This window comes from Saccharomycopsis crataegensis, assembly GCF_037102585.1.
Source record: "Saccharomycopsis crataegensis DNA, jcf7180000000073, whole genome shotgun sequence".
NCBI classification, from domain to species: Eukaryota; Fungi; Ascomycota; class Saccharomycetes; order Ascoideales; family Saccharomycopsidaceae; genus Saccharomycopsis; species Saccharomycopsis crataegensis.
In genome coordinates this window covers 282,360-307,646 of record NW_027043820.1, presented here as the reverse complement: position 1 = coordinate 307,646, position 25,287 = coordinate 282,360, and the positions used below count along the sequence as shown (strand labels likewise).

The 25,287-nt window shown below is 37.9% G+C and overlaps 12 protein-coding genes across 12 annotated transcripts; 5 read left to right on the top strand and 7 right to left on the bottom strand. All coding sequences in view use genetic code 12, as the record gives it.

Annotated features, from left to right (window-relative positions):
• Window positions 1-71: 71 nt before the first annotated feature.
• Window positions 72-3,509, bottom strand: RTT10 (tRNA (34-2'-O)-methyltransferase regulator RTT10; the record flags this gene model as incomplete). The annotated part of the gene is made up of 1 exon (XM_064994595.1): window positions 72-3,509. One exon carries the CDS (start codon window positions 3,507-3,509, stop codon window positions 72-74), a length of 3,438 nt encoding a protein of 1,145 aa, XP_064850667.1.
• A 433-nt stretch (window positions 3,510-3,942) lies between these two features.
• Window positions 3,943-5,067, bottom strand: MRL1 (Mrl1p; the record flags this gene model as incomplete). Its single annotated transcript, XM_064994594.1, has 3 exons — window positions 3,943-4,128; window positions 4,190-4,313; window positions 4,388-5,067. 3 exons carry the CDS (start codon window positions 5,065-5,067, stop codon window positions 3,943-3,945), a joined length of 990 nt encoding a protein of 329 aa, XP_064850666.1.
• Window positions 5,068-5,310: 243 nt separating this feature from the next.
• RTC6 (mitochondrial 54S ribosomal protein bL36m RTC6) lies at window positions 5,311-5,587 on the top strand (the record flags this gene model as incomplete). Its single annotated transcript, XM_064994593.1, has 2 exons — window positions 5,311-5,445; window positions 5,516-5,587. 2 exons carry the CDS (start codon window positions 5,311-5,313, stop codon window positions 5,585-5,587), a joined length of 207 nt encoding a protein of 68 aa, XP_064850665.1.
• A 483-nt stretch (window positions 5,588-6,070) lies between these two features.
• On the top strand, window positions 6,071-6,694 carry YPT7 (Rab family GTPase YPT7; the record flags this gene model as incomplete). Its single annotated transcript, XM_064994592.1, has 1 exon — window positions 6,071-6,694. The coding sequence occupies one exon, from the start codon at window positions 6,071-6,073 to the stop codon at window positions 6,692-6,694; it is 624 nt and encodes a 207-aa protein (XP_064850664.1).
• Window positions 6,695-7,246: 552 nt separating this feature from the next.
• On the bottom strand, window positions 7,247-8,140 carry DASC09_009880 (uncharacterized protein; the record flags this gene model as incomplete). The annotated part of the gene is made up of 1 exon (XM_064994591.1): window positions 7,247-8,140. The coding sequence occupies one exon, from the start codon at window positions 8,138-8,140 to the stop codon at window positions 7,247-7,249; it is 894 nt and encodes a 297-aa protein (XP_064850663.1).
• A 318-nt stretch (window positions 8,141-8,458) lies between these two features.
• Window positions 8,459-9,388, bottom strand: DASC09_009870 (dihydrodipicolinate synthase family protein; the record flags this gene model as incomplete). Its single annotated transcript, XM_064994590.1, has 1 exon — window positions 8,459-9,388. The coding sequence occupies one exon, from the start codon at window positions 9,386-9,388 to the stop codon at window positions 8,459-8,461; it is 930 nt and encodes a 309-aa protein (XP_064850662.1).
• A 781-nt stretch (window positions 9,389-10,169) lies between these two features.
• On the top strand, window positions 10,170-11,582 carry DASC09_009860 (uncharacterized protein; the record flags this gene model as incomplete). The annotated part of the gene is made up of 3 exons (XM_064994589.1): window positions 10,170-10,252; window positions 10,770-11,067; window positions 11,232-11,582. 3 exons carry the CDS (start codon window positions 10,170-10,172, stop codon window positions 11,580-11,582), a joined length of 732 nt encoding a protein of 243 aa, XP_064850661.1.
• A 1,257-nt stretch (window positions 11,583-12,839) lies between these two features.
• DASC09_009850 (uncharacterized protein) lies at window positions 12,840-13,166 on the top strand (the record flags this gene model as incomplete). The annotated part of the gene is made up of 1 exon (XM_064994588.1): window positions 12,840-13,166. The coding sequence occupies one exon, from the start codon at window positions 12,840-12,842 to the stop codon at window positions 13,164-13,166; it is 327 nt and encodes a 108-aa protein (XP_064850660.1).
• Window positions 13,167-14,535: 1,369 nt separating this feature from the next.
• DASC09_009840 (uncharacterized protein) lies at window positions 14,536-16,035 on the bottom strand (the record flags this gene model as incomplete). Its single annotated transcript, XM_064994587.1, has 1 exon — window positions 14,536-16,035. One exon carries the CDS (start codon window positions 16,033-16,035, stop codon window positions 14,536-14,538), a length of 1,500 nt encoding a protein of 499 aa, XP_064850659.1.
• Window positions 16,036-17,427: 1,392 nt separating this feature from the next.
• DASC09_009830 (uncharacterized protein) lies at window positions 17,428-19,080 on the top strand (the record flags this gene model as incomplete). The annotated part of the gene is made up of 1 exon (XM_064994586.1): window positions 17,428-19,080. One exon carries the CDS (start codon window positions 17,428-17,430, stop codon window positions 19,078-19,080), a length of 1,653 nt encoding a protein of 550 aa, XP_064850658.1.
• Window positions 19,081-20,827: 1,747 nt separating this feature from the next.
• Window positions 20,828-23,083, bottom strand: DASC09_009820 (C2H2-type zinc finger protein; the record flags this gene model as incomplete). Its single annotated transcript, XM_064994585.1, has 1 exon — window positions 20,828-23,083. One exon carries the CDS (start codon window positions 23,081-23,083, stop codon window positions 20,828-20,830), a length of 2,256 nt encoding a protein of 751 aa, XP_064850657.1.
• A 431-nt stretch (window positions 23,084-23,514) lies between these two features.
• Window positions 23,515-25,287, bottom strand: DASC09_009810 (bifunctional choline kinase/ethanolamine kinase; the record flags this gene model as incomplete). The annotated part of the gene is made up of 1 exon (XM_064994584.1): window positions 23,515-25,287. One exon carries the CDS (start codon window positions 25,285-25,287, stop codon window positions 23,515-23,517), a length of 1,773 nt encoding a protein of 590 aa, XP_064850656.1.

The following is a 25,287-nucleotide window of genomic DNA, read 5'->3' as shown; positions in this document are numbered from 1 at the left end:
TTTTGTTTTTGTTTTTGTGAATAGAAAAGTAAATTACTTTGCAGACAAGATTTATTTTGTAGAGTGATTTTTTAGTCATTGTTTATTTTCCAAACAGACAAGCCAACTCCACCAATGGCACCCACAGCGATCTTATTTCCCGCTACATCTTCAAAAGTCGTGGTATCAGAAGATCCAGTATCGGCAATAGTCACGTATTTTGCATCCACCAAATGAAGCCCATCGACAGTGTTCCAAATTCTCACCACTTGATCAACACTGGTCACTAAGAATTGAGATGTGGAAACCGGTGAGATCGAGGTGATCGTTGAGGAGGCAGCATCTTCGGAAAATGCCTTGATGGTTCCTGAGGTGATGGTACCATTATTATCAAATGTCAAGGTGAACAACCCAAGTGCGTTATCATCCCCTCCAGTGACGATATCGATCGATTCGGAGCGGTTGGAAACGCACATTGTCTTGATCCCGTTCTGGTGGATTTGTTGGGTGATGACGGGTCTTCCAAGTTTCGCAGCAGCGGCACCATCACTATGATGGTATTCACCAACCAATGCAGCACCATCATTGCCATTTTGCATTTGTAATCCGGCAGGCACAGGAACATCATACACCGTGAGGAACCCGTCAGTGGCCCCAATCACCATATGGATTTTCTGGGAGTGGACAACAAACTTTATCGTCAATATGCAAATGTCCTTATAGTAATCATCGACCATTAAATGGAATTTCTTATTAACAAGATCGTAATAGAATACCTTGATGAAGGAGTTTGAGTACACCAAACATAAAAAGAACCCTTGTAATGATCGTTCAACAGTGTTGTTGTTATTGTTGTTGTCGTAAATAGGAAGATAATCAAAGTCCATGATTCTTAAATCAGGGTTCCCGGCCACAGAAGGCACGAGAGTGTCGTAACAATGAACATAAAGCTTGGAATCATCGCCTAAGGTCCCATCATTGATTTTCCAAATGAAAAACTCTTCTCGCGCCGCAGATGAGATAAGGTATTGATCATTCAAGAATTTCAAGCTTTGTAATCCCGAGACATGTAATCTTTGGGTCCAGTAGTTTTTAATCTGACAAGCGTGGTCGTTTGTGTTGAGCAAGAGTTTGGAAATCTTGATGGTATTGTCTTCTGATCCGGTCGCTAATAATTTATAAATTACAGAATTATCATTGTTGACCAGTTTAGCGGTCGTAGAAATAGCAATATCCCTTATTTCTCTCCCGTGGGTGCCTTCGACCAATAAATCTTTGGCGAACTTGTGAGCTGGGAGAATTACCATATTTTTGATCACCAACATCGAGGCCTTAACGTAATAAAATCGGAATTGGTTAAGATCATCGGTTATTTGTTTCTTTGGGTACACCAATTTCCACATCCGATGCGACCCCCCACACAACTCGGTCCATACTTCGTAACCCTTGGTTTCATTGTACAAATAAAAATAATCAGATTTGAACCCATACAACAAGATATTAGTGGAGTCATCAATGTATCTATCCCCGACTTGGAAACTGGATTTTGTTTCGATACAGCCTTCCAAAAACCCCCCTTTGGAAACCCGATTCTGCTGACAAATGTCGATCTTCAAATTGGAGGTCTGGTTAGTGAGACTCAAATTCTCAAATCCTTGGATTATCACGTCTTCTTGGTCGCCAGAATTAAGGTTTCTAGAAATTTCCAAAGTAAGATAAGTCCCATCACGTAGTGAGATCCACACGAGCAATGATTCAGTCAATGCTTTAACTACTTTGATTTGAGAAATCGTATCCCCTGGTAAAAATTTTTTCCAAGTCTGTAAAGGACTCAAGACATTGGTGGTGGTCTTAGAATGCAAATCGTAGACGGTCATGGTGACGAATCGCGATCCAAGAATCAAGTAACCGTAAGTTTCATCGTAATCATAAGCAGTAAGCGTGAATCTTGTTTTTGGTTTTTCCAACAATGTGAGAGATTCTGTAAGATATTGAAGCTTGATGACATCATATTTGATAAAAATGAATGGGTCATTTGGGTTGGGCGATTCAAATAAGAAATAAGTGAAGTTGGGGGTTTTGGAAATTGGGAACACCCCGGTAATTTTGGAAAATGGCAGATCGACTAAATCTAGGATTGAAAACTCCGTGACATCCTTGACATTCAACGATCCATCCAAGGTCACAAACAATTGGTACCCGGAGCTGGCAGTCAACACCATGATTGACCACTCATCATTTTCAATATGGCTGACGGCGAAAAAATTGTTGACGAAATGCATGGTTTCAGTAATGGTTTTCTGTTGTAAGAGCTCATGAGAGAAATTCAACAATTTGACCTGGGAATAATTCTGGCTAACGTGGAAGATTTTACAATACGACGTGATGATTAATAGATCATCATTATTGGACCCTTCAGGCGAACCACTGATAACGGTCTTGATGGTTTCGTTTTTTGCAAAATTTACCAGTTTACCATAATTTAAACTGGTAAGGTACTCTACCGATAACTCATGGGTATCATCACCGGTGGTGTCTAAATCTATTAACCTGATTTTCCCATCATTGCCCCCCGATGCCCCGATCAATTGTTGTTGATTCACCGCACCGGCCCACACGTTTTTCCCCGAATGACCCTCAATGACCTTTTTACATTCTAGTTCACCATTTTCAATATCGAAATCCCAGATTCTGATAGTCAAGTCCTCGGAACAACTCATCACCTGGGTAGAAAGGTTGAAGAACTCTAAATACCAAATTCTTGCCCCGTGTCCCCATCCAGTGGCAATATTATTCCCAGTCTTCAAGTCCCAGATCTTGATTGATCTATCATCGGAACAACTCACTGCCAAAGTGGCATCATCATTGCTTTTGATCCCAAAGATCGACCCTTCGTGGCCCGTCAAATGATGGAGGACTTCCCCACTAGTAGTGGCTCTTCCCAATTTCCATACGTAGATACCTGACATCACGGTCCCGGAAAACACATACACTTCATCATTGAGTACCGTAAAACTTCCAGAATAAAGAATACTCTTCTCGTTACAATTATAACTACCGTTGACTTGCAACCCGCCAAGATTATCTCCCACAATCAGGGCATCAATCACGATATTATGGGCCGTCAATAAGTATATTGACTTAGGATCGGCATAATGGAAGTCTCCAGAGATGACCCAGTCATTACACGCGGTTTCGTGCACCGATAATCTGTTATTGCTAGACCCATGAAGGATATCGGTTTGGAAATTCAATACTGATACCGATCTGCCTCCATAAAACAATACATTGACATTGGTTGGCTCAGATGATGAATGAGGTTTCAGGATAACGATACCATGGATCTTGTTCTTCTCAAAGATTTTGACATCTTCGTGGGTTTTAGATAATGGGATCGAATCACCAGTCTTGTAGTTGAAGATCTTGATGAACGGACCGTACCCGGCAATGAGAAATTCAGTGTTCGGAATAAATTTTAAAGCAGTCACTGGACCATAATGTGTATGAGGCACCAATGACGAGGAAACCATTGCCCTTAGATATATATTATGGAGTATATACTCTTCAATGTTGATGTTATATTGATAATGGCTCCGAAAAAATTTTTTTTTTTTTTTTATTATTTTTCACGTTCTTTAATTTTTTTTGACTACAGCCATGGCTGCAGATGCATCTTGACCCATAAAACCAGAAGCATTTATCAATGAACCAAGTAATGATATAGATTAATAAAATACAAGTGATAGTCGCTTATAACCATAGTATATGAGCCTCCCAGAAACCAGAAATAATGACTTCAACAAAAAACGAGCAAACAAAAAAACAAACAAGTAAATGGCAGCAACAAATAATAACCAGAGTGAATAATAATAATGATTGTAGTAAATCACCAATAATGAAACGGATATGTAAACGTGCAATGTCTATTTATAAAATCCCATCAATAGAAGCTTCTAAGGTAATTCAAGCACCATTCCAATCCCAATTTTCGTTACGATTCCCGTTAGATACATTTTCCAAATTGCTATCCAAATGATCCAATAATTTATTTGTATCATCATTATCCTCATTGGTATCATCTTGATACCTTCCGCTTTCGTCCATCAAACCTTCACCCCGATGATTTGTGACAAAAGAGTTTTTAAAAGACTATCTATCAGTATGCAAATTTTCTCACAAGAGATCAATCAGGTAACACAATTCAACTTACATTATTTTTAAGACCCGACCTGACATTATTTGACAAATGGATCCATCCGCCATTATTGTTGCGGCGGAACAAGGTCTTATAAAGGAATCCACCACTGAAATAAACGGACAACGCAGCAAACAAACTAAAAGAAAAACAAAGAGGTTAATGTTAGTAATCGTATCAATAAAAAAAACATAAAAATATTTCAACACATACATGAATAAGAAGATCCAAATTGCTGCCAAATCATCAGCCTTTTTGGGAGTAATACAGGCGTGAGGGGTTCTAACCTCAAAGAAATAATCACAGCCATTCAATGCGCCAACAAATGACGCCTGGGCTTTTGAAACCATTTCTTTGTCACAAGTGAAGCTCAATATCGTGGACTTTCTCAAGTTTTTGCCGTTGGCGTCTTTTAAGTACCCGTTAGTATGGGGGTCGCGGCAGTAACTGCCATTGGTATAGGTCAACACCAATTTTCTTCCTCTGAAAATTGGAGTCTGGTTGAAGTTCCCAATACTGTATTTGATGCCATCAAGACCGGTGTAGTACCCTCCAATCAACGAAGCGTTCTTGATTGACGAGTCAATGTCGTGGCTGTTCTTGATGCTTGAACCACTGAGTGGGGTAGCACAGACTCCCAAAGTGAAGTTATAAAGGTAATCGAAACCTCTAGCAGAAAAAGCTGGTGGTTTGGACAAACCTTTCTCGACATTAGGACGGCTCAATGACGAGAGGTCGTAGAACGCCTTGTTGGCGGCATTGACCACGGTACATTCCGGGAGGGCTTGTTGGTCGTTATTGCTGTTACTGTTGTCAGGACTGGAGTTGACAGGACCGGCTGCCACGACCCAGGAGAAGAGCGAGAGTACTAGTAGCAAGAGGATATTGGCCATGGTTATTGTTGTATGGAGCTCATCGCCACCAACAATTAGCCGCTGGTGGATGTCAAAAAAGGCGGCGTTTTTTTTTATTTTGGTTGTCAGCAGCAGTGTTAGAAGCGCTGGGGGGTGAGAAGGAAGAAAAAAAAAGTTGGAAAAAAAGTATTGTAGTGGTTGTTGGTGATGGAGTTTACTATTAGTATTATTATTATTAGTATTATTATTATTATTATTATTATTATTACACTATTCACAAAGATGTTCTCCCAGTCGTTGACCAGACCTCTCTTCAAGTCATTCACTGCCCCAGTCAGCCCTTTTGGGTTCACCGGGATCTTTGCCAGAGGTTACAAGGTGAGATCCGCGGTTAAGAAGTTCTGTTCCGAATGTTACGTAAGTGGTATTCTTTGAATTTTACTGTACTTATTGTTATTATTATAATTTACTAACAGTGCCTCCTTAGATTGTCAGAAGAAAGGGAAAGGTATTTGTGTTGTGCAAGGCCAACAAGAAGCACAAGCAAAGACAAGGTTGATCTAGATCAATAGATGAAAAATATAATAATAGTAGTATTAGTGGGTGGTTATCATCATGTTAAGCTGATGAAATGGCGCAAGATTTCTGTGTCTGGTTGTTGTTGTTCAATTCTTTGCGAATGCTCTTGTATCATATTACTCTCATGTACATAATCCAATATAAATGGCAGTTATCTCTTGGTATTTTCATGCGTAGGGCTTCTATATATGGTAATGATGATTATGAAATGGAATATTACAAAATACGATGACAGTAATAATACATAAATATAATAACAGTAATAATACATAGATATAATACATAGATATAATGGCAATAATAATCCTATAGTAAAATAACAAGACTTCGTCAGGTGCGCCATCCGGGCAACCCCTGAATACATTACCGCCCAACACCCGTCCCACAACAAAAAAGCTGCGCTGGTTGTATCTCATCTCGTTAGAGTGAGTCCTATTTATCAACATCATCTCCACCCACAACAATGTCCAGTAGAAAAAAAACCCTTCTCAAAGTCATCGTTCTTGGAGATTCAGGGGTCGGAAAGACTTCGCTCATGCAGCAGTTTGTCAATGGTAAATTCTCCCATCAATACAAGGCCACCATCGGGGCGGACTTCCTTACTAAGGAATTAAATATAGACGATAAGAACGTCACCATCCAACTATGGGACACCGCCGGCCAAGAAAGATTCCAATCCCTTGGGGTGGCTTTCTACCGTGGCGCCGATTGTTGTGTTTTGGTCTACGACGTCACCAACGCCAAGTCATTTGAACATTTGGGGTTCTGGAAAGACGAATTCCTTATCCAGGCCAACATCAAGAACCCAAACTCTTTCCCATTCGTGGTTTTGGGTAACAAGATCGATATTGACGAATCAAAGAGAACTGTCGCCAACAAGAAGGCCATGCAATGGTGTGAAGAAAAGGGCAACATCCCGTATTTTGAAACCAGTGCCAAAGAGGCTGTCAACATTGACCAAGCTTTCGATATCGTTGCCAGAAACGCCTTCCAGCAAGAATTGGAAAACGAGGCAGAATTTAATGAGGATTATTCAGACGCTATAAATATCCAATTGGATGGTGACCAAGGAGGATGTGCTTGTTAAGTGTACTTTCTCTGTTCCTTTGTTATTTATTTAGTTATCTTCATTTTTTTATTTTGGCTCATTCATAAGAGATAGTAATATGGCATCAGATTGACTCTTGAGTTCTACACCTTGCGGAGTCGTGCTTTGCTTTTGCCTATTATTACTATATCGTGCCTTGATTATTTTTTGTAATTGTTGTTCATTGTTATCATTTTTAATCCTTTTTTGGCTCGTTCAGATGTTTTAATTTTTAATTATATATTATCAGTATTGTTTATTTATTTATTTACTTATCTATCAATTTATTTAATTTTTTACCTTTTTTTTTTTATTTTATTTTTTGAGCTTCAACTAGAAATACATTTGTTTATCATTGAGATGAAAGAGTAGAAATTAGAAGACTTGAAATTAATAAAGTAAAGATATTAAGAAAGCATTATTGTATTGTCCTAATTCCTTTCTGAGTCAGTTATAATTTGCAACACATTAGAATCTTATGTATACAACCGCTCACAATAGTTATATTATATATTTTTATCCCTTTTGAATATCTTTATCTCATACCAAAAATTATGAAAATTGTCCATTATCACCATCCACTGACCGACTTTTGAGGATTCGTTGGGCATCATGATAATCTTTCCCAGCCACTTGCTCTTTTTTAGGCACTCCAACGAAAAGAAGATTCGCTACTTGTTCTTGCCAAGATACCCCAGAGTCCAAAATGCACTCATCGATTCTGGAATGTGAAGTATAAACTCTAATTGATGGCAACCGGGAAGAAACAAAACTGCCACACTCGCTCCTCAAAGTAGCGGCGCGTTGTCTTATCCTTTGGCCGCTACAATCTTCATTGCTCGTTGGTTTGGAAGTGGTAGCAGACCATTTCTTGACGGAATCATAAACCGATCTGATTTTTTGTAATCTATGTTGGCTCTCTTTGATTAGTCTTCTAGAGTTCCTATTGGCTTCCCTTTTCTTAGAAGTTCTTAGATAACAATTGTACGCACTATCATTAGCCAGGTAATATTTTTGGAAAGATAGGTAAGAGTCTGGCTTGAAACTTTTACCAATATAATGGCCTTTGGAAGGATATTTCTTTCGCGAAGGCTGTTTGAAAAGTGGGGGCAGGTCAGAATCGATACTCAGTATGACAGGCTCTAATTCAAAAACATCATCAATGCCAAAAAGTTCATCAAGGGCTGCTCCATCCAAAGTGTTAAAATTGTATGAAGCTTCACGATTGAAGCGATGATTGGTAATTTCCCTGCTGGTGGCATTGGTAACCTTTGGTGAAATGTCATTGTTCAAAAATTCACTTTTTTTGACATTATCCAAGGTTTCTTTGGCATTATTCAAGTCGTCTTCGATTTCACATTCCTCTATTTTGGTGACTTCTTCTGTAGAACTGACAATTAAAGCATCGAATCCAGTCTTTGGCAAGGCGGGCTCTTGATTATACATGGTTAATCCTTATTTTATTTATTTCTTTTTCTCTCCTCTTTTTTTTTTCTTGTAACTTGAATATAATTAGCCAGTATTGAATACTGTAACATAATCTAAACGATAAAGGAATATAGTAATACGATCATTTTTGGCAAACAACCAAAAACTCCCGTGTTTTGTTTTTTTCACGTTTGTGTCGAGATTATGCATGTTGGAAGTGCCAGTAAAAGATTATGTAATGATGCCCGGACATTTACATCATTATCAATTAATAAACATTATGAATAGTAATGAATCATTAGATAGTATATATAGATATATATATGCATAAAATCATTACAAAGCTTTTTCCACAGAAGCCAAAGGTTCAATATCGGTCAAATACTTAGCAGCAAACAAATCAGTCGAGTATTCAACATCCAATGGTGCTCTACCACAAAGGGTTTCACCAAACCCAGTGAAGTGCTTGATCAATGCTTTGGTGGCTGGCACCCCGCCATCGACACAGATCTGCTCAGCCAAGGCAACTTTATATTGTAATTCTTGAGCTTCTTTACCAAAATCACCTTTCAAACCGTATTCGAGTAATTGGTTGATAGCCTTTGGGAATGCATTGCCTAACCCATCAATGAGCCCACCGGATTTGACGGAGAATGCTGGCAACAAGAAGTTAGCGAAGCCTGGGAACACAGTGAAGTTGGAGGCTTGGACCTTTGGGTTCAAGTTGACCTTAACGAAAAGTGATAAGTCGGTATAAGTGAATTTGGCCCCGACAATGTTTGGATGAGCAGCCAATTTTTCAAAAGTGTCAGCTTGAATAACGATTCCATTAGACACCCCCGGAAAAAGGTAGATCATGATTGGCAACGTGGCTTGATCAGCAAGCTTGGAGTACCAGTTATAAATACCTTGTTGGGAGGTGATACCACCAAAATAACTTGAGCACACCACGAGGGCAAAATTGGCCCCGGCTTGCTTGGCAGCAGCAATTTCTGCCACCGCGCCATCTATGCTATGTTCACATACCCCGGCAATGATGGTAAAGGAAGGAACGGCTTTTCTGATTTCTGAAATGATCTTGACACGTTCTTCTCTGGTCAAATGGGCGTTTTCTCCAGTGGACCCGTTGACTGTGGCCCCTGGAATACCATTTTCGTGGAGGAATTTGATGTGAGCGATCTGTGTGTCAAGATCAAGGGTCCAGTTGTCTTTCTTGAAGAAGGTTGGGATTGGTGGGTAAAGCCCAGCAGCAGGAGGAGTAGCCATTCTGAAAAATAAAGAGGTTATTGATTTGAAAAAAGAAAAAGGGTCAGTGAGTGAATTTACAAAAAATAATGTAACAGACTCTCCATATGATTTGTCTACCAGGACACAAGGTGGTTCTTATATATATATATATATATATTTGTGGGAAAAAGTGTAGATGCTGCGACGGGGGTGTGTAGGCTATTGATACCTTTCGGGTAGCGAGAAAGTCAGTCAGTCCGAGCGTGACAATCTAGGAATAACTAGGAGATCCATCGATGTTCCCCTCTTATATGAGACATAAGGTTACACCTCAAATTACTATTTTATAGAATGAATTACAACAAAGAAAAGAAAAAGAGTTACGAGCATCTCCAAAGCAAGCTTTAATAACGCTACTTCCCGTCCCTTGGTATCTTTGGACAATACCTGTGGTCCTGTGGTTTTCTTGAATATATAATAGAACTTTGGGAGAACTATTAAAATCAAAAGTTTTTTTTTTATTATTGTATGCTCTATACAATCATCACCCTTGGAACAATCGGGTTGATCTGGTTAGATAGTCTACCCCACAAAATGTCTCTCCCGGGGGAAGGAGCAGGTACCACCCTAACGGGTCTTTATCGCAACCTTAATTACCAGTAGGGTGGTGTATACATGGAAAGTTCGCAATATCTCTCCAGTAACCAGTATTACAGTCTACTAGTCTATTATATTCCAATATTTGACTAATTCATTGTTGTTATTCTTTTCAAATTGTAAATATTTGGGCTTGTTTACGAACTATAACACAGATCTTGCTATGTTCCGTACGGTGCAAAGCTTCCAAGAAGTGAAAAATGCAGAATATTTGAGTGATATTTATGAAAAGGCTCAAAATAATGGGTAATTGCTTGTGTCTCTTAAATATAAAGCAAAAAATGTCCACGTTTTCAAGAGAGAAGATAGTAGTGACGCCCTTGATGGTTCCAATTTGTACACTTCTAACGAGAAAAATTCCACCGAATTGACATTGAAGATTTTGGTTCTTAGAGGGATTCAAAGAGTGGCATACTTGGCAGATGTCGAAATCACATCATTATTCTTCACTTCGATGGCGTTGGCTTCGTGGTGAGTTGCAATTGGAGCTGACTCGTTAGCATCTTCATTGGAGGTTGGAATAGTTTCAGGATTCATGATTGGGATAGACGGAGAACTAAATGTCGGTAATATATAGATATTAATGTAATGGCAATAATAAGTATAAAGTAAATGTAAACTTTCAATACTATATAAACAGGAATTTGGTTGTGAGTCTTGACAAAGAGTCGGTGCAACTTTACAAGAACTCTACGTATTCTTTGTACAGTGATCCTGAAGTCCTCAACAATTATGGTTTCATTTATGTAAAATATAGTGCTAGATGCTACTATTGGGTCATGGTTTCCCTTGCTTATATTACTATCAAGTCGCTGATTTTTGGGATTTTACAACTGAACAGTAAAATCCATGCGATCATTGTATTTGCAGTGAAATTAATTTATTTGATTGCTCTCTGTGATCTCAGACCATATATGGATAAAAGAACAAATGCTTTCAATATCTTGATCCATGCGTTTAATCTCATAAATTCGATTTTCTTTTTGATTTTCTCTGAACTTTTCGGAGTCAAAGCAGCAGTGATTTTCATTTCTGGGATGGTGCTTTTTGTGGTCAACGCGGTATTTTCGTTGATCTAACCAAGACGTTATCGCATCAATATACTCCAGGGGGGCACTAAATTGGGGAATAATGAGTTTGAAGATGATGAATATGAAGATAAATTTCCTTCACTGGGACTTCCTACTGGAGGTAGAAATCGTGCTCACTCGCTTACTAACAGTAGCATTGTGCGACCTGTATCAATGATTTATCAGAACCATGGATCCAATATTTGGATTTCCTTTCCTCAGAATCTCTGATCACCAAGAAAAAAAAACAATATCTTGATGACGAGGAGGATTCAGCAGTAGTTACTAACATAGACCAAATTGGAACATGCATGGTATTATCACAAACCCCTATTGGAATTTTAAGTGACAGTATCACTTACATTTTCATTCGAATCTTGGACTTGAAAATCATTAATGATAAGATCCACTTAAGGTTGGAGTATACATGTACCAAGTCATCCAATACCCTTAATACAGGAGGTTCTATGTCATCCTTCTCAACACTTTTGGCTTTGTCAGATTAGGAATATAACAAGTCCGAATGTGAAATAGCACAGTAGAAAGCTCGCCTATATGGAGATGCCCTGGCATTACTAAAAAAAAGACTATCTCGATTCCATTTTTTGTGAGGCGAAAATAGATGATTTCCGCTTATACGCAACCAGTTACTTTGAAGTAATGGCAAAAAGTGAGATACAGAGAAGATTCGATGAAAAATTTTCTGCTGCGAAGCAATCCTTGAGATATCAAACTGTTTATATTGATCGCGAAAATCTTGTGTGTGAAGGCATTTCCAGAAGTATATAAACTGATTTTTTTTCAAAACTCGCAAGTTTTCAGGGTCAAGATTAAAGAGCTTAAGAATGCAGGGCTATCGATAAGCATAATAATGAAAAGCATTCAATCTTGAAGATCTTCGACGCACAAAAAGTATATGATAATATGAAATCGAGCATGAAGCAAATTGAACGCTTATGGGTTTGCATTCTTCAGAGCCTACTTCAAGCAAAATGATACATTAAAGGATCCACACAGCTTGGAAAATTACTTTGCAGTTGGACCGGGCTTTCTTGCCGAAGAACTAACAGTAAACCCTGAAACTATCCAGGATTTTGTGGAAGGTGCTAAACAATTGCTGCACATGCATGAGGGTGGTGTATATCATCACGATATTACACTATCCAAAGTTTTCATGAGAAACACAGAGCACAAGTATTTGTTATCATTAATTATGGCATTAGCGAAATCGAATGTACCCCAAAAGAAAAGGAAAGGCCAAAAAGTTCGGGGGATATATATTGGTGAGATTTCGAGACTCTTGTCGAATCGATGGGAATTGAAAAATCAAAATAGGATATTTTCGTATGTTGCAACTTTATATTGTGATTGAGTTTTGTTTGATTTGGCATAGCTGGAGCACCTACGGGTGCTTGTATACCGTGTATGATGTCGTATAATAGATTGACCTTTATTGTTACGTTACGTACTTATTTATGACGCTTCGGTGATTATGTAATTCCCGCAGACAGCGGCCATTTCTCGCTTAAAGGATGGGGGGCATTCCCCCCCTCGAGGCCCCAGCCATTTTCATGGATAACGCCGCATCATTTCCAGGAACTTGATATTTTTTTTTTCTTCATCTCATTTTTTGTACAAATAGTCAAAGAATTTCCTGAACTATAATTGCCTTTTTATTCATTATTATGTCCTTTATTGCTTCAAATTCTTCCTTTATTAAAAGCATATTCCCAGAAAAGGAACCACCAAGTCAATATTATACCATGAGTTCTCAAACACCCAGTAATGCAACATCATCGTTGGTACTCTCCACCAATTCTTTGGTATCACACATAATGGCCCATACTTCCTTCAATTCGTCCTCGTTATTGACATCATCCTTATCGGAAACTCCTCAAACCTTCCTCATACAATCAACAACTGTTTCCGAGGCCCGTCCCCAAATCAATTTGGGAGTAAATGATAACAAACTCAACCATACTGCAACTTCCTCGGTAAATGGAGCAATGGGTTTTGGTGGAATTAGTTGGGGAGTTGGGGAATTGGCATTGCTTGGAATTACGGCAGTTGAAGTATTTTGTTTATTATGATACAAATTGGTATTATTAATGACCGATGGGAGTTCTCAACTATCATTAAATTTTTATCGATTTTTTCAATTCTTCCTGGTACTGGATTACCGATGCTATTACTTCCACACACTATACCATTACAAATGTCAAAGTTTTATAAAACAAAAAAGCGAATGGCCCAATAGAACGGTCTATACAGCATATCAGGATTGCAAAACAAAACAAACACAAATCCAAAATCAAATCAAACTCAGCATATTTTCGCAATAGTGTTAATTGAAGTACCAATAAGACCACTGAAGCATAACCGGCCGATAATTTTCATCATATTCTTGGAAAGATTGACGGAAAGTTATTCCTGGTGTGTGATCTTTCATAGGGTTTATCAATACTTCTCAGTACTTACCGTACAAAAAGATTTATTCTAAGATCAACGGCGCTCTGCTTGGAATATATAGAACTATAATCATCATGCCCCCAACCGAATCTAATCTAAAGATGTAGTTACAATAAGAATCGATGCCATAATATGTCTTCAACCAGTAACACTACTGCAAGAAGATTATTTCTAGAACTTTCCAACCGAAGGCTTATCATAAACCAATTTTCAATAGACCCCCTTCCCTCCCCTCATTTCATAATACACTATGGGGATAGTTATTAGGTGAGCTAAGCATCCCATTATGACGGTACTTATTTACTAATATGCATATACCATTTGTGCGGAATAGTTGGTGTTTGGATGTGTTCAAATAAATACCGTGCTAATGGTATTCCATTGACATATTGGTGTTTGGATGTAACTTAATAAATACCATCTCAATGGTATAACAAGGGCTGCTAATAAATACCATATAAATGGTATAGGATGACTCAGCGTTGTACTATCATGCATGCTACGAATATGGTCACCCTGCTTTACATTTTAACGTGTTAAATTATTTCGTTGTTTATTATTATTTGTCTCTCTTATTGTTATTAGAAGAGAAGAACCAATCCCCTTGTTATTATTCATTTAATACATTTACCTTCTTTAATTTATTACTGTTAATTCAGCCTAATAACAAGTTGTTAAATACGAGCCATTTGTTTGATGATGTGCGTTCTAGCAGATAGTTAGAGACCAAGTACGGTGATAACATCTGATTTTCTTATCACGTATCTAACGCCAGATCGAGTCAAGATAAGCATAGATATAGGATTAAGAAGTCAACTCTTCATCACTTTCCTTTTCTGTTGTCATTTCACCGTCTCAAGTGAAACCGGAAATAAAACCATTGATCTCATGTGAGATGCACACTTGGTGCTAATGGTGGCACCTTCTTTCAGGTTAAGGAGTGATTTGGCTTTTCAGGTTTCTCTGATTAACTAATGGGTCTCTTGATTATTACTTCTTTCCTTCAACTATCAGAATAGCCTCTAAAGCCGCTTCTTTAAAACTAGTCTCGATTATCAAGTCTCTTGTAATACCTGATAAATTGTTACCAATTGCTTCTCTACGTTTTGCAAGCTTCGAAAAAGGATTCATTGGGAAGGAAAAATCGGGCTGGATATTTACACACTTGGCATTTTCTTCGACCTCTCTTACCCTTATTTCCCCTATCTGCTTCTTTCTGATCTCCTCGATCTGCTTCCTTCTTGCCTCCCTTTCTAATGCTCTTTTCACTGCTATTCTGAGTTTTTCTTTCTCTCCAAATTGGCCCGCTTTTCTTTGATGTGGATCAACGTACACTCTTTGAATTTTACTCATTTTACCAATTTCAATTTCAGAATTCCCTATGGTTGAATAAGGATCGCTCGTCTGATTTATAGGTAAAATGGTGGTGGTTAGAATGTCCGTATCAGAAAAGTAATGATTCAAATCTATGGAGGAATAGCAAGATGAATTTGAAGAATTTCTGACTAGGCTTTCCTCATTCAAGGGAGATTTCGATTTGTCTCCATTTTTCTTTGTATAAGCTGGATTGACACCCTTTTGAGAAATATCATTGCTTGAGCTTGTGTGAGGAGTTGAAATAAAATTAGTGATTGTGTTAATATTATCTTTGCTTCTGTTATCTATTAGCTGCTCATCCTCGATAGCATCGACTACATAGTGAATGATGGTTTGGATTTTGATATTTGCGCTAGGATTTACTTTCTCATTACTATGATCTGAGTACACAGATCCAGGAGACGGCTCAGATATTGGATAAACAGGTTTAATAACTTCATGGCTGGTAGCAGATTCATTAGTTAGAAGCTCGGCAGTAACTTTGCTTTCGCTCTCTATCGGCTCAGCATTTTCAACTCTCAAGTCAGAACTCATATCGTCAAAATTGGTCTGGTCATTGACACTAGATGCACCACTCAACACAGGCTTGATTTGGATATCGACTGGGGTACTAATTCCAAGAAATAGTGGATCCTTTGAATGATCAGTTTCAATATCTTTATCTTTGATAGCTGCATTTGTTACAGCGTTAAGATTCTCTTTGCATTTTTCCTGTATCAGTTCATCGATGTTAGTTTCCAACTCGACACTTGCGGTGTGAAGTCTGTATTGATCCTCAAAATTCAAACCCAGCTCGATCTTATCACTGTCAGCTGGGCCCAATATTTCAGGGGACTGTTCAACTATTGCGCAAGTAGTTTTGGTGTCTTTATCGCAAGCAAAGAAAACTTTATCATTATCAACTGAACTAGAACTAGAATCAATTTTAAAATTACAACCACATTCGGGACTCAGAGCATCTTTATCAACTCCAGTGGGACAAGTCACTTCTACCATCGGCATATTATCCAAATTGGTATCTACTTCTAAGCATTTGATTTGTTCTTCAGGGTTTTCAACAGCCAATGAGGTATTCTCGATTTTGTGATCTCCTGTGCTTAGTAGTGGAGTCATTATATTATATTGGCTCTTAATGTATGTGGAATATGGTTATTCAGTGAACTGAAAGCTTGTACATGATCAATTTTTTTTCCTTTCTTCGAATGATTGAAAAAGATTATAATTACAAAGTATTGAATTTTATGTGGTTTTCTTAGAGAGTTCATAAGAGATATAACCAAAAGGACATACCAGCTTGAGTGCATGTGAATGCCACAAAGAAAAAGGATAGTGTGCCACAAATTTTGGTCTAATATTTCTATAATCAAATGTTCAATTAGACAAGAGACAAAAATTGATAATAATAGAATTGAATTTGGTATGCATACTAGTCTCCTTATTATTACTCAGGGTTCCTTTTGTATGTGTCATTAGTTCTCTTTCGGTTTTTGTGTTCACAACGCATGTTCAAAAGCCCCATGCTAAATCTTAACCATTGCATGAAACCAGTGCACCAGTCGAGACATCTCTACATCAACATGTTTTGCTACTCTAGAATATGAATAGACAAACTCTTCTTCGCCAAGGAATTTATTTTTAGTATATTATTCTTTATCCACATATGGATATTTGGATATTCCTTACCAAAATATGGGCCAGTTATATATGTGGTTTGGCATTTTTTCGTTGTTTTTTTGTGCAACTATTGTCTGGTGATTTTGTGGCACTGATTTTGGCGTGGGCATGTATCCAATATCGAGCTTATAGGCCTATAAATGATATCAATTTGAGATGATGTATCCAATATCAGGGTCAATAACCACATTCGTGACCTTTCAATTATTGTTCTGTGTTTGTGTCACTTTAGTCGACTTTGTGGTTGTTTACAACCCAGTCATGCAGGACAGTATAAATAACCACCAGAATCCTTTTTTTTTTCTACTTTTCCCATAATTTTTTTCTCCCATTTACTTCAAAAATCTTGAATTTAACTGATTATTGTGATTTATTCAAACTTCATTTTACTCATATTGGTTCCCACCATTCACTTCAAGCTCTCAATTTTGACTGATTACTATTGAATATCCTTCAAAGCTTCAATTTTTCTTCATTTTCTACATTACTCATATATTTTTGACCCTTTGTTTTGTTTCAAACTCTTACCTTTTGATTTGATTATTTTAAATCTTGCTGTTTGAACTTTTCGCAATGTTGTTATTTACAGCATTCGCCATCGCCTTTTTTGGGTTCTTTCAATTTTACAGTAGTTTACCACAATTTTATTGTTAGTAAACCTCCTTTTTATATTTCCTTCTCATTCTGGAATTACTGGTTTTGCGCAATTTTTTTTTTTTGTGGTTAAGATTGTCACTGTTTTCATAACTAACCTCCTTCCTAGCTGAAATCAAGACTTTACCATTTACCAAAGCCACCGAAAATTTATTTTTCACTTCCGCCGTCTCCCGTATGTTGCAAAGACCTGCTCCATTAGTTCCTGGGCAATCTGGTTTTTTCAACTCTAATACTTTCCCACTTGTCCCTGAATTCACTACTGATGATTCACTTACTGCACTTAGTGCCTTTGATCTTGAATCTGATATGTGTCTTTGTTTTTCAAGCTCCCTTGCTGGTTTCGGTGATTCGAATTTTTTCAAGGATGTTACGTGTAATTATGAATTCAATTTGTTCTACGTTGGCACTGATATTGATCTTATTTGTGAGGATCCTGGTGATGATGTCGATGTTGAAAGTTCTTCCGGTGCAGTTGCGGCGACCGCTGCAGAAATTTGCCAAGTGAACTCCGAAAATTCGATTGATCTTTCCCAATTATCCGCCACTTTTGCCCACAAATATTGTGTTGCTGATTTTGATTTTTATTCAAGATTAGCCCAAGAGATTTGGTATGATCTAAGAGGCTCATCATTGAATGCCAATTTTGATCGCCATCATGCCCATTCTGTGAGTGGTTTAACCGGATCGTTGAAATTTATTAGAAATGGGAAATTGGATGAGCACGGCGGTTTATTTTTCAAACCAATAATAATCAGGATTGGTAATTACGGAGGACTTAAGGATATTGTTTGCTATTTGATAGATTATTTTGTTTCTGGGCTCAAATTGTTGTTGGTTACTGGTTTTATCGCCGGTGGTTCTCTCTTATTGCTAATGATGGTTTACAGGGTTTTTAATTTCGTGAAATTACTTTTGCAATTATACCTGAAGTATCAAGAAAGCATTGAGGATCTCAAATCTGGAAAAACTTTTGAAATGAATAACTTGGAATTGAAAATTTCTGAACTTGCAATGGACCTTGAGGATAGAAATAAGGTCCTTGAACTTTTGGAGCAACAATCGCAGCTTTTTGAAAGACTCAAGGCGATCACAAAATCACAAGGTCTTGATGGTAATATTAGCGCTCTTGGTCTCCCAGAGAGCACTTTTCTCTCGTTAAAGCCTCATCCTGAAGCAGCTCTTTTGAAAAACAATAGCAATTCTCAATTTGACATTGAAACTGATATTTCTGATATCCTTGATACTGTGCTTTTCAATAATGATGCCACTTTGCCAACTCAGATTATGTTTGAACCTGGATTCAAATTTGGCGAAATTATGAATAATTGTTTACGGTATGAGGTCCCAAGTTCTATCCGATCTTCTTCGATGAGCAGTGACCATCATAAGGAAATGGATAATAGTGTTGAACTCAAAGCGGTTTATACTGATGCCAATGAGATTGGAAACTCACCTTTCGTTACTACCAATGATGAAGGTATCAATGATAATGATATTTCACTCGAAGTTGACAGAGAAATTGACAGTTTAATTGAGGAATTGAACAGAGGTGGTTTTTCTGGCTCGTTCATTGATGATGTCTTGGTCAAACAAATTGAAAATGGTGCCAGAGCTTACAAAAGAAACTACGACCTTGAATTCGAGCCATTGGTTGGAGCTTTGTACCTTATTGATGAAGAAGATGAAGAAGAAGCAAACCATGAAAATCAAGGAGTGACACTTGAAAATACAGATAATTTGGTTGTTACTAGTGATCTGAAGAAGACTTTGGAAGGGTCCAAGACGTCGCTTGAATATCCGGTGTGTTTCCCAGATAAAGAAAGTTGACCTCTCGTTGGACCCTTCTTCAATTAATGAATTTTGAAGGAATAGTGAATATTGAATTGTGTTTATTTCCGATTTTTTTTTCTCAAATATTTCAAGTGGATTCTTAGTGTGTGGTTTTTCTTTTCTTTTTTTTGCAGTGGGATACTAATATTGTTTGTGGATTTGTGTGTCTTCCTGGTTTTTGGTTTGATCTTTGGATTCGTGCTTTGGAAATTTGGCACAAGATACTTCAGACCTTTTGGATGTCATAATCCTCCTTGGTTTCTTTTTCTACTATTTTCTCAGTTTGAAACTAGATATTTGTTGTATTGGTTGTATTTTCAATTTTCGACATTGGTTGTCTTTCACTTTCTTATCGGTTGTCTTTTTAACTATCTCATTGGGTTTCTTCTTTGTTTTCTAATTGTTTGTCATATTGGTCTTCTTATTGCTTGGATGTTCTTATTGCTTGTCTCACTTTATTATTGGGTAGCAAAGACTCTGCAGCTTTATTCTTGATACATTTGGAACTGTTGAAAGTAATTTATTATCCTTAGACTTTTTTCTCGTTATCATCTTTTTTTATTTTTATTTTTATTGTTTTATCATCTTTATTACTATCTTTATTATTGTTGTTGTTGTTGTTGTGTTTCTAGAATGAACCATGTCTAATGTTTATTTTTCGTTCTGTTCCTTTCCTTTTCCTTTTTCTTCTTCTCTTTTCCTTTTATCTGGTATATTTCAAAAACTATATATTACTTATTGTAATATGAATGGTTTTTTTTTGTAGTTTCACTCTACTTACTCATCTATTATTTTTTAATAATAAAGTTTTTTTCGTAATTCATCAAGTATACTTTCGTTTATTCGCTTTCATGCCCAGTTGTCTTGTAGGTTACATTCTCATTTTTATTTTCTAATTCTCAAATCTATAGGTAATTAACTACCAGAATGAGGAAACCCCCTGGAATTTCTTAACAATATAATATTAGAATATTTAATACCTTATCAAAATGTAAAAAATATAATTAGGATGATCAATAAGATTTTTTTTTTTTTTTGGTTGGTGCATCATTGTTCTTCTGAAGCATCCACGAAGTTCATGTTCAATAATAATAAGGATCATTATTAAGATCTGGTTTCATTAGCAATTTTCCTCTAGAGACAATGGCTTCGTTGGCATTAAATTCCCCAAGTGATTTTAGCATTAATCTTACTACCAACGGATTATGTCAGCATTAACTTTATTAGTTTAGAATATACCAGCATTAATTTTTATTATAATAGGCTTCATTAGCATTCACTTTATCGGCATATTCGTTACTAGCATTGATTTTATTGCGTTAATACTAATGACAAGGGTGCCTCCATTAACCAAGACTTCATTATCATTGACCTTAAGAGCAATGACCTTCGTCAAGATTGATTGGCGGTTCCGTCACAATTGGCGTCACGAACATCAGTTTCATTGTCCAGTATTGATATCCAGGACCCCTCATCACGAATTAAACTGTTTTTTCGATAACCCAGCACTTCTGTACGACATATATGGGATTTCTGTGGCTGAAAAACACAGGATAAGCAGGCTAGTCAGCTCGTGATACCATAAGGAAAACAAACATGGTCACCAATAAAGATAATTGCCATGAAAGAAACTAACTATGGTCATCAACATTTAACAATACGATTTATATCTGAATACGTATGTATCTTATAGATCATACCACTAAAAAGCTAACCCAATTTCCGCATTACTCATTATTTTTTTTCAAGACATCCTAATATCACCATCACTGTCCTCTGATTCTCTGTTGTTTCCGGTAAGCGCCGTTACCATTTTAAACCCCCCGTGTTCCAATTCATCGACCGAGGGTAGATTCAAAGATTTCAACAGGGGTAAAGTTTCATTACTGATGACAGTACCACCCAAAGGGGTTGGTTTATGATACAGTTGATGGCTGGTGGCAGCATTCTCCGCTTTGGAAGAAGAAGTAATGAAAAACGTCGGTTTTTCGTAGCTGTAATTTCTCCTCAAGGTTGGGGTGTTGACAAACTTATTTCCTAAAGTACTTGTTTTTGCGGTGATGGGGTTCTGTTTTTGGAGAATTGGTGATGACGAAGGAGATGATGACGATGATGAGGACAGAAGTTCGGCTGGGAGCTGGTTTTTTTGTAGCCCATGACCGTGCCTCAAGGCCAATAAACCATTTATGGAACTGCTGCTATCCGAATGGTTGTTTCCAAACGGTAAGTTTGAGTATGACTTGGAACTCAACAATGGAAGACCGGTATCTGGATCATTGACAGAACTAAGATTCGAGAGTTGGTTGGCATTACCAGTTCCACTAAAGAATATCCCACTAGAAGTTCTGGGCAATAATGTGGCTAATCCTTGATGAGAAGAGTTTCTTGTTAATAGACCGGGTGAGGCAGTCTCTGCGGTATTGTCTAATTGGGAAATCCCCACCCCACTAGAATGGGATAATAATCCATTGATGCTTGTTGTGGAGGAATGAATCGGATCTGATACTACCGAAGAGAGAAGATTAAGTGAAGATGAATGGTTTGATAAATTATGGTTGTGTTTCCTAGCAAGAGAATTTTCAGAAAACGTATGGTGCACTGGAGAATTATTATTAGTAGTATTTGATGATGGAGGGGCGACTAGCATTGAGTCAAGCACAGGAGAAGTGGGGATTGATTTTGAAGGGAATGTCGAGAATGACGAAAGATTCGGAGATTTAGCAGAGTACGAAGAGATTGGGTTGCTATTGTTAATATTATTTGGAGTTGTTGTGGGTAGGGTAGGAGATGAGCATCGGGTATGGTAGGCACTATTACTTGGAGAATTTGCAAATTTTGAAGGGGACGTTGGTCTTTGTAAAGACGCAAGCCCAACCAAAGATTTGTTGGAATGGAAATTCGCCAAAGCCGAACTACTCTTGTTTCTTAATATTTGTGGTTTTTTGATACCTGCAGAACTCACTATTGGGGAATTGATATTGTTATTTCTGTTTGATTGACTTGGAGGGTGGTATGATGTTCTTGGAATAATAAGAATTCCTTCGTCATCATCGTCGTTATTGGAAAAGGTTTTCGCCAACAGAGTATTGTACATTCTTGGATTATTATTATTATTTGAGGAAGTGGTACTAGCATCATAATATAGATTCAATGATGACAGAGATGTGACATTTTGTAAATCTAACTGGGAATTTGAATCGAAGAATAGCGGTTGCTGAGATCTTTTTTCCTTTTCAAGTTGCAACGCTGCGGCATTGGCAAGTAAATTAAATTGATCCAAACTTTTCAATTTGGCCGGAGTTTCTTGTTTTATAGGGATATTATTCTGTGGTGTGCTCTCTTTAGTGCTATTATCCTTGATTTCTGGTTCCAGTATATTTTGGGGCCCTGTCAATGTACTATTATTATTATTATTATTATTATTATTATTATCACCTTCATCCTTAACATTATCAGTAGTCCTCTTCTTCTTCTTTGCCGCTGCTGCCGCTGCTTCCTTCTGCAACTTCTTCAGTCTTCGGGAATTAGGATTGGTATGGATCTTCAAATGCCTGGTCAACTCATCGCTTCTGCTAAACCTCTTGAAGCACCCTGGGTAATCGCACCCGTGGGGTTTTTCTCCAGTATGTGTTCGAATATGACGGGTCTGATGCTCTAACCTGTGGAACGCTTTCGAGCAATACGGACACTTGTGGGGTCGAGGAGCGTCTGTTGAGGATTTTGTTGGTTTCTTGCGAGGTTTGGAACTCTTCAGCAATGGTGATGGCACGGCTGCTGTCAATGACAGGTTAGATGACAGGTCAGTGGAGTTGTCGGCGATGGAGGCATTTGATGTCATTGGAGAAGAGGCAGTGTGATTCCCATCAACATCTTCTTCATCATCATATTTGCTGCTACTGCTGTTATAGCTATTGGTGGTGGCGGTGGCGGTGGTGCTGACATTGCTGCTGATGGTGGGATCAAGAAGCGGGACGGAAGATGAAGGTTCAGTGGCGACCATCAATCAGTCCGTTTTTGTGGTTTTTTTTAGTAATTTTGTTCTGTATCTGCCAAAATATCCAGAAATATGAGCAGTAGTATTGATCTTCAGCTGTCTTGATAGCAAGAGGGCGATAATATTCTTGCAAAAACGTGGTGATTGACTGTTTTTTGGTGGTTGGGTTGATGTTTGGCTCCTGATGGCTAAAAGGAAAAATGTCAAAAAAAAACCTGGAGTAAGCCGGTTACCCGGAGGATAGTACAGCATAGATGCCAATTATCCTGTTATTATCCACATAAATTATTATAAATTACAATATCAAATATCATTATGTATATTATATTAAATATTATTATGATCTACACTTACTCCTACAATAAACAGCTACCGATTCACAAAATGAGCATTAATATATATATATATATATATATCAAAATATAACTCCAAAATAATCACACCTCAAACAACCCTGCCCCATAAAACTTGACCCCTTCTTCTCCCTTAATATCAAACTTCTCACGGTCCACAACCCCTAGTTCGAACAAATCGTTCCATACTAGCCCTGCCTTGTTGTTAGAATACCTGAAATAGTCAAACGTATCGGTATCCCCTCCAACTTCCTCTTCCATTTCCTCACTATTATTATTGTTGTTGTTGATTTGTAAGTCTTTTAGATCTGAAACCACCTTGTAAGTTCCATCATCTGGCAAATTTGACGAAGTGACAGGGTCATTTTCCGGTTGAAGGCAAAATGACGGACTTTGAACAATCCCCCAAAGACACCAACTGATATGTGCTGCTGGTCTCCAGTAAACAATCTCATTATACAACCTCTTTGTAACCAAGGCAAGATCATCATCACCATCGCCATTATTATTATTTTTATTGGCATCGGAATAATGATCTTTTTCTAGGACTCCTAGTGGGATTTTCCCTAATGGGGCAGCTCCGACATAACTCCCCACAAACGCGAGTTGTTCTTCGACAGTTGGATACGATTTCTGGTCCAAGTAATGTGGTCTATCAGGATCATGATAATCGGCCATCCATTCACAAAGATGATCGGCGATATCGTAGGCAGCAACGTTGGGGCCAGAATACTCAAAATCAATGACAATAAGTTTCCGATCTTCTGGGGTCGGAATGGCTCGAAGGGACTTGAAGATCAAAGAATCGGTTAATGATGCTTTATGAGAATTTGGATTGCACATATCAATATGATCTTCTTTGGATTCATTTTTTGATGAACTTGGTCGTTTTTCCGACAAGGTGGTAGGATAAGTCAACAATAAATTACCATACTGGGTATCGTTGTGACAAAATACCAATCTACTTTTCAATCCTTCTTCTCCGCCGTATTTAGCAAACAACCATTGTTTGTAAACATTGACAGTTTCTGCAAACTCTTCGAATGACGTCCCAAACACTTGATACTCATCGAATAATGTCTCCTCATCGAGTTTTTTCTTCTCCCGTTGTAATGCCACAAAATCCTTTACGTAACCCATCCATTTTTCAATGTTCAGCCAAACTATTGACCCATTATTGATTTCATCGTTGGTTAAAGGGATCCCTTCATGCAACTCTCTCATTCTTCTAGCAATTGTGTGGGAAACCCGGTCATCGCGCATCAAATCTCTCGTCAACGGGGCGGTATGGTTCAACCATTGTTCGAACCGGCCATTACTAAAACATCCAAGAAGTTTTGCTCCGATATTATGATGGGAAAGTCTGGTCAAGATCGAGAGTTCGTACTCTCGATCGATCACGCTAGACACGTTAGGACCATATACTCTTAGAAGCAATGGGGCAGGGTTGCTATTTTGGTTATCTAATTCCTTGAGATCGAATTCCACTTTGTAAATGGCGTTTGTCAATGCCCCACTAATTCTTTTTAGCTTGGTATTGGCAACGGCAACCTCTTTGCCATAAGTCTTGATCAAATGCTTCCATTTGGAGATCTTGAGTTTTTCGGTTAATGACAAGATCTCTTGCAACATAAAGTAAGTTGGAAGGGTATTGTCAAAGAGATAATCGATAGTGAGGATCTTTGGATGATGAGTGGCTGAAGCGCCAGGTACACTGGTAGGTGGGAAGATATCAGTTTCTGAGTCTGAGCCGCGATATTGGGATTTTGATCTGGTTCTCGACGATGATCGAGACCGCGAGCTCAGTCTTGACGAGCGACGGATAATAATTGGTCTATCGGTGATGCGGGACACCAT